The following is a 7908-nucleotide window of genomic DNA, read 5'->3' as shown; positions in this document are numbered from 1 at the left end:
CAATATGGTTAAGAATACTGGTAGAGAGATGCCTCTGCCCCAATTAAGGTGCTAACGAGACCAAATCCAAAGTAGATTTTATTAAACAGTAAATGTGAGGTAGAGAGAGATATCGAAAAAAGGGAAAAGGAGGGGAGAGCAAGGGAGTGACAGGGACAGAGTGGAGCAGGGCAAGTGTGACATTGTCCCCTGTGTGTGTGTTGCCATCCCACGGTGGGGGTTTACAGCTGAGCCAGTTTGGGTAAGGGGGTGGTGTTCACCCCCTGAGCAGGGATTACCCCACTGTTTCAGGGTGCAATGTAAGATGTAACCAAATGCATGTTTTCAATCCCCATCTTCATCAACTGGTATAAACAGGTGGGGCAGTGTTCTTTATCTCTTCCATGACTCAGCCCTGATAACGCTCTCCAGGGGAGACATCTTCTGTGAATGGGCCATTGAGTGTCACTGCAGGAGTGATAAAATTCCATCATCCCATTGTGGGATGCTCTGCCCAGGGGGAGGATCCAAGCATTCCTACCTGGATATAAGCTGAGGTATGAAAGACCAGGAGCTGCTTGCCTACTGGATTCCCAGAGGACAAGATCTGCATAACCAGCACTGGACCTTCAGAGGAAGACCAGACCCTTCTGCAGGATCACTGCTTTGACAAAATCACGTTCATCACTCCAACAGGACTGCAGGCACCATTTATTGGGACTGCTACCACCACCTTGACCAACAGGGTGTCAGTTTATATCCTGACTCTGTCAGTTTAAGGCAGTGTTTCTGTATCATTGCCTTGGTCCTAATTTTCTTATTAAATTGTAATTCTGACATAGACCTTCCCTCATGTTTGCCGTCAAACCAGTACAAAACTCAATGTGCTCATCCCTTGTTTTCCTCCCAAAATAAAATTTCCCATTCCCAAACCTTCACCTGATGGAGGAGAAAGCTGCGAGGAAGAGGAAGATGCCCTGGGACACCCAGGCAGGTGAGGAGGAAGTCAGTGCTCCTTTCCCCCTGTCTCCTGCTCCATCTTCCAGCCCAGGTCGGCCCCCAGCTGCAGGACAACCCTGGTGCCAATGCCATCCTGCCAGTGATGCACTGCGGGGATCTCCTTCGCCTTCCCTCTGGCACGGAGGCAAATCCCATCCTCTCTTTCTCCTTCCTTCCCCAGGTAAGGAGCTGAGGATGGAGACCAGGGAGGAAAAATCTCCACATCAGAACCTTGTGAAAGAGGCCGTTTTGAGCAACTCTAGTGCAGAGGAATCCAACATGGAGGAAATGCCACAGAGATCCCACAGGAGGAGGGGCTCCAAAGCCAGCCCAGGATTCTCTGAGGAAGAAAGAACCACCCAGAGCCAGGAAGGGGGACAGAGCTTTAGGCAGAGCTCAGAGATGGTGGTTCATGAGCAGCTTCGTGATGGGGAGAAGCCCCTCAAGTGCTTGCAGTGTGGGAAGAGCTTCAAACAGAGCAAGCACCTGGTCAGCCACCAGATGATCCACACCGGGGAATGGGCCTACGAGTGTGGGCAATGTGGGAAGGGCTTCAGCTACAGATCCACCCTTGTGACCCACCAAGGCATCCACACTGGGGAGAGGCCCTATGGGTGTCCCCAGTGTCAGAAGAGGTTTCACACCAGCTCCAGGCTCCTCCAGCACCCACAGATTCACTCGGAGGAGAGGCCCTTCTGCTGTCCTGACTGTGGGAAGGGCTTCAACCACAGCTCCCACCTCATCAGGCACCAGCGCATCCACACTGGGGAGAGGCCCTACCAGTGCGCCACATGTGGGAAGAGGTTTCACACCAGCTCCCATCTCCTCCTGCATGAGCGGATTCACACAGATGAGAGGCCATTTTTCTGTCCCGACTGTGGGAAGGGCTTCAAGCACAACTTCACCCTCGTCAGGCACCGGCGCATCCACACTGGGGAGAGGCCCTTCAAGAGTCCCCAGTGTGGGAAGAGCTTCACCCAGAGCTCTCACTTGACAAGACACCAACAGAGCCACCAGTAAGGGAGGCCCTGCAAATGCCCCAGCTGCAGGAACAGCTTCATGCACTGCTCTATCTTCATCACCCATAGGAGAACCCACATTGAGAAGAGCCCTTGTGATCCATTTTCCCTGTGATCCATGCTGGGAAGACACCTGCCTGTCGTCCTGCCCCTGCCCTTGACATGATGTGGGATTGAAGAACATGAGGGTCTGGCCATGGCCCTGTCATTACATTCACTCCCACCTCAGGTTATTGCCAGGGGCAGGAAAGGAACTCTCTATGTCTCTTTCCCTGAGGAGAGGAGTGCCCTTTCCAGGCAGGGGGAAATTGTGGCCAGGGAGACCCAATAAGTTGTGTTTTAGTTTTCCCTGTAAAGTTTTATTTATCCCTTCTGTTATCAATATTGTTTCTGTTCTGTATGTTTCTTATCTCGTTGGTGTTCCCAATAAATTGTTCTTATCCCAGCCTGGGATCTTTGCCTTTTGTTCTTTCCACAAGAGGTGGGAGGGCAGCGAGGGCAGTGTGGTTTTAGCGGGAGCAGGAAATTGGGGAATCCCATTCCTGAACCCCGGCCCGTGGAAACCGAGCATCCCAGCTGGTCCCAGCCCTGGTGGCCATGGCAACAGCCTTGGGAGCGGGTCCCTGGCTGGGGCTGTGGGAACCTCTTCCCTCTGGTGCCCAGGGACAGCAGTGGAGGGAACGGCTGCAGCTGAGTCGGGGCAGGCTCAGGTTGGATGTCAGGAAAAGGTTTATGCCCAGAGGCTGCTGGGGCCCTGCCCAGGCTCCCCAGGGAAGGGTCCCAGCTCCAGGGCTCTCTGAGCTGCAGCAGCGTTTGGACAGCGCTGCCAGGCCCAGGCTGGCATTGTTGGGGTGTCCTGTGCAGGGCCAGCAGTTGGACTGGAGGATCCTGATGGGTCCCTCCCAGCTCAGCCAATTCTGTGATTCTGGGATCCCATGAGCCTGGGGATGGGGCTGCCAATGGTTGCCATGGCAACAGGCTCTGGCTGCAGGCCTGAGCTGGTGTCCATGGCAACCACCCTTGGCATGGGGTCTCCATGGAGCTTCCAAGGACTGACCATAGCGACAGGGAGCTGGTGATGGTTGCCATGGAAATTGACCATAGCAACATGGGTTGCCATGGAAACTGACCATAGCAACAGGGTCCTGGTGATGCTTGCCTGCTAAGGGTCAGATTTGTCACAGGCCCTCAGAGGGGTTCCTTGGGGACTTTCCAAGAGTCTCCAGGCTCTTCCAGAGCTGGAATGTCACAGGCAGAGACAGGGGCTCCATGGAGATTTCCCAGGGCTTTCTGGGGATGGTAAAGAGCCCTGTGGTCAGAGGCAGTCACAGACATCCCATGGTGACATCCCAGGGGACCTTGGGCTGCAAAGGCACTGATCTGTCACAGGCACTCACGGGGGCTCCACAGTGACATCCCAGGAGTCCCCAGGCTGCCAAAGAGCCGGGATGTCCCAGACATTCACAGGGGTTCCTGTCATGGGCACAGTGGGACCTTCAGGCAAAATTTATTACAGAATCTCCTGTTGGGTCACAGGGTGCAGAAGGGATTCCCAATAGCCCCCAGAGATCCCCAAATGTCACTGTTGAATCAGAGATGACATAGACTCAGATCAAAAGGCTAAGGGCTAAAACACAGCTAAAGGGCTGCCTTTTCAATCCTCTTCTTTTATACCTTGCTTTGCTACAGGTGGACCTCACTGGTCCTTTAATCCACACATTTCACATGATTGGCCAATTAAGACAACACCTTTCAGTAAACAATTATTTGGAAAAAAGCCAACTTATTCCAAACATTGTCAGCCAAGTGTTTCTTCAAAAATCCACTTGGATAACACCATTTATTGATGTTTCTTTTATGTTGGGCTTTCTGGGGGCTCCCTGGATGGGGGAAACCCTCTTGCAGCAGTTCTGTGCCAAGTAAAAAGAGATGTACAGGATTTTTTCAGTCTTCAGCTTCTTGTTTATTGTCATCTTATATGAAGTTTTGCATTGCTGTCCACACCAGGCTCAGTGCACTGGAAAAGCACTGCAAAATGGCCCCAAAACGTACCGTTTCAAGCTCTTTTAAAATTGTCTCATCCAATTAACTCTTAAAACTTATGTTATTTCTACTTATCGAACAATACTTCATCCCTTGACTCTCCATATAACATGTGCGCTGTGCTTTCCTTGACCAATCACCCTCTGCCACCAACACTGCAGAAAATGGAGTAGATGAAGAAGACAGGACTACACCCCAATTCCTCCATCTTGCTTCATATCTACACCATACTAAAAATCCCAAAACCTAAATTTCTCACCCAAGTGAAATACTATACCATTCTTATTATCTATTTCACACTTTGGTAAATTTTAATCTAAGTCAAAGACTTGGAAGTCCTCTCCACGGGCAAATGTGAAAGACAGTGTTTCTCTGGGAGGCAGGATGCCTCAGAGCAGACAGAGAAATATTCCCTGTGCCTTGGATTCCCACACATTTAACCTAAAATCCTTTAACCCTTAACATGTATAGTTAGCCAAAAATGTTCCAGGTAAGTAGGATTAGAAGGAGAAGAAATAGAGAACAACAGAAAGAAGATCCATAGAAAGACACGCACATAGGCACCAACTGCTGGGGTTCCAGAATCGCCAACAGAGGAACCCCAGGAGAAGGCAGGATCCAGACCCTGGGCTGGCCTTGTGCTCTGGCTTTAACCCCCTGGGCCTTCATGAGCCCGTCCCTGGGGTGGGACTGCTAGTTGTTTGTCCAATCAGATCTAGGGTAGCACCAGCTGCTGGTGTATGATTGATTGATTAACAGCTGGGCTAATCAGAGCTGGGTTAACATCACTCCCTGCTGTGTGATTGACAGCTCTGCCAGGCCAGGGCTGAGGGTGGGGCTCTGATCCACCACAAACCAAGGCCTGACCCAGCCCTGGCCCCACACGGCATTTGAGTATCCCAAGGTTTCTTGGGAAATCGATCTCATCCAGCCTCTGACAGCAGCCATGGTGACAGTATGGAACCTCATGGAACCATGGGTCACTTGTGACAATGGAGATCCAAGGAAACTATGGTGAGACTGTGGAATCTAGGAATCATGGAATCAAGGAGACCATTGTGCAAATCATGGGCCCTATGGAAGCAAGGATCAATGATCAAACTGTGGTTTGATTGTGATTAATTTAAAATAGAAACAAGGGGCCATTGTTTCACAGCAGGGCTGAGTGGGGCCAATGGACCTTTGTGACTCTGTTGGGGCTCATGAAACCAAGAAGCCATTGTGACATTGCCAGACCTCATAGAATCAAGGAGACCACTGTGACAGTGTGAGGACCCATGAAGTCAATGGAACATGGAACAAGTCTGCCTGGTTTGGCCTCCTGGGGGCTGTCTGACAGGTCCCACTAAATTTGACATGTCAAGGGCTACTTCCCATCTGACTGTGAAGCACTGGGGCTCTGTGCTTTTATTCCTATAGGAAAGAACGGTGTTTCTTGTCTAGGCACCCATGGCAAAAACTGGGATTCTGCATCTAAAATTCTCTATATCCAAGGGTTACTCCCAGACAAAATCTGCCCATACAGTCAAGTCTGGCTAGACTTGGCCTCTGGCGGCTGCCTCTCATCTGCCTCTGCACCACTGGGGCTCACTTGTTTCCTTCCTATGGAGACCATTTAACACTGCAGGGCATTGTGGAACCAATGGCCCATGGTGACACTGCAGGCCCTTGTGGAACCAAGGGGAACATTGTGACCCTGCAGGGTATCATGGATCCAAGGGCCACTGTGACACTGTGGGGCCTCACGGAACCAAGGAAACGCTTGTGGGTCTGTTGGGCCGCATGATCACAAGGGGCCAGTATGAAGCAGCAGGGCTTTGTGGAACCAAGAGGCCATTGCTGCATTTCAGGGCCCCGTGGAGCCAAAGGGCCGTTGCGATCCTGCAGGGCACCATGGATCCATGGAGAGCACTGTGGCATTGCAAGGCCCCATGGAATCATGGAGACCATTCGGACTCTGTGGGGCCCCATGGAACCAAAGGGCCATTGTGACCCTGCAGGGCCTCATGGAAGCAAGGGGGACATTGTGACACTATGGGAACTTGTGGAACAAAGGGGATCATTGTTGCACTACTGGGCTCCAATGGAACCAAGAGGCCATTGGACACAGCAAGGCTTCATGGAACCAATAGACCATTGTGACACTGTGGGGCCTTGTGGAACCATGGAGACCATTAAGATCCCTAATGACTTGTGCAACCAAGGATCCATTATGACACCTGAGGGCATCATGGAAGCAAGAGAACCATTGTGGCACTGCAAGGCCTCATGGAAGCAAGGAGCCATTGTGACACTGCAGGGCCCTGTGGAAGCAAGGGAACACCAAATAGGTGTGGCTGCCTTGGTCTCCCAGTGGTCATCTGACAGGTCTGGCTGGCCTTGGAATGTGGAAGGCCACTCCCATCTGCCCCTGAAACATTGGGGCTCTGGGCTTTCCTTTGTATGGAAAAGAACTGTCCATCTTTTCCAGATAGCCATGGACAAAATTTGGATTCTACCTCCAAATTTCCTATATCCAAGGATTGCTGCCAGACAAAAGCTGCCAGGAGAGACAGATTTGGCTGGTCTTTAACTCCTGAGTGCCAGAACTCACCTGTTTTCCAAGGACTGGAAACAGCTCTGTGCTTTTCTTTGTATGGAAAAAAATCATCCTTCTCCAGGCACAAATGTCTGACATTTTGGATTCCACATTCCTAATTTTGGATATCCAAGGGTTGGTCCAAGCAAACCTTCCCGGACAGACAGGTCAGGCTTGTCTTGGCCTCTGGTGGTTGCCGTTCATCAGCTGCTGAAACATGGGGGTCTGGGCCTTCCTTCCTATGGAGACCGATGTGACATTTGGGAGCCTTGTGAAATGAAGGGGCCATTGTGACACTGCAGAGCACCATCAATCCAAGGGACCATTGTGACCCTGCAGAGCCTCATGGAACCAAGGACATCATTGTAGCTCTGTTGGGCCACATGGTCCCAAGGGACCAGTACAAAGCAGCGTTTTGAGAGTTAGCCCGGCTGTAACTCAGAGTCAGACAGATTTTACCCTAAAAGAACTGGGTGTGAGTTTCAAGCCCTGGGAATTATTTGTTTAACTTAGGGTGAGCTTGAGAGTTCTCCCATAAGCCTTTAGTGTTGCTGTGCTAACTTGTCCAAGTTCTATTCCCCTATTGGTTGCTTGCTTCCCTATATGGTTATTGTTCTAGAGTGTTCTACCCCCAAGTGTACATGTTGTGTCTTCTCCTTTGTCTCAGGTCTTTGGATCCTGCCCCTCATACGGTTCTCGACTTCTCCATGTTTATTGTTTTTCCCTCTGTTGTTAAAGTTCCTTTTAAACAACTCGGTTGATCCTGATCCTTTACACTTTCGCCACCCTCGTCCTGAAGTCAGGGAACCAGAGAGGTTTGTTGCAGCCACCTTCATTGTGACATTTAGCACCCAAACAGGGACCATGACATCAAGGGCTGCCTGTGTCAGTCACATCAGCTGGGGTTAGCTGATGGATAGGCCAGTGCTCCCTGGGATTTTGCATTGTGCCGGGCCCGGCGGATTCATCATTTCTTCAAGGGACCTTGCCCAGGATCAGCAGGGACAACAACGGTTTCACCTGCATAGGATTGCAGGTGGGTTTGGGGAAATGCAAGACATTTATTGCCTATTTTGCCACTGTGTTTTTACAATATGCCCCCACATCCCATAATTGATTTGGGGTGTTCCGGTGGCCCTCTCACATCAGGCAGAACAAGAGAAAAATGGGCAGCCAGATGTCCAAAGTAGAAAGGAGCATAAATGGATGCTTTAATTGTCACTGATCATGACATAATATTTTCAAAGAATGAATTAAAATCAATCATGTGATGGATTGTTAAAAATTTTC

The 7908-nt window shown here is 50.6% G+C and overlaps 1 protein-coding gene across 1 annotated transcript; it reads left to right on the top strand.

Annotated features, from left to right (window-relative positions):
- Positions 1 to 1173: 1173 nt before the first annotated feature.
- On the top strand, positions 1174 to 5483 carry LOC131096355 (gastrula zinc finger protein XlCGF49.1-like). Its single transcript, XM_058044695.1, has 2 exons — positions 1174 to 1887; positions 5460 to 5483. The coding sequence occupies exons 1-2, from the start codon at positions 1174 to 1176 to the stop codon at positions 5481 to 5483; spliced, it is 738 nt and encodes a 245-aa protein (XP_057900678.1).
- The last annotated feature ends 2425 nt before the right edge of the window (positions 5484 to 7908 follow it).

The sequence above is a fragment of the Melospiza georgiana genome, unplaced genomic scaffold (genome assembly GCF_028018845.1).
Source record: "Melospiza georgiana isolate bMelGeo1 unplaced genomic scaffold, bMelGeo1.pri scaffold_29, whole genome shotgun sequence".
Taxonomy (NCBI): domain Eukaryota; kingdom Metazoa; phylum Chordata; class Aves; order Passeriformes; family Passerellidae; genus Melospiza; species Melospiza georgiana.
This window is presented reverse-complemented; position numbering and strand designations above follow the sequence as displayed.

Excerpts from the sequence above, each read along its gene's own strand:
- LOC131096355 (XM_058044695.1), top strand. The coding sequence starts at position 1,174 with ATGGAGACCAGGGAGGAAAAATCTCCACATCAGAACCTTGTGAAAGAG. Across the intron at positions 1,888-5,459 it reads TCAAGCACAACTTCACCCTC|GAAAGAACGGTGTTTCTTGT; the intron begins GTCAGGCACCGG and ends TTATTCCTATAG.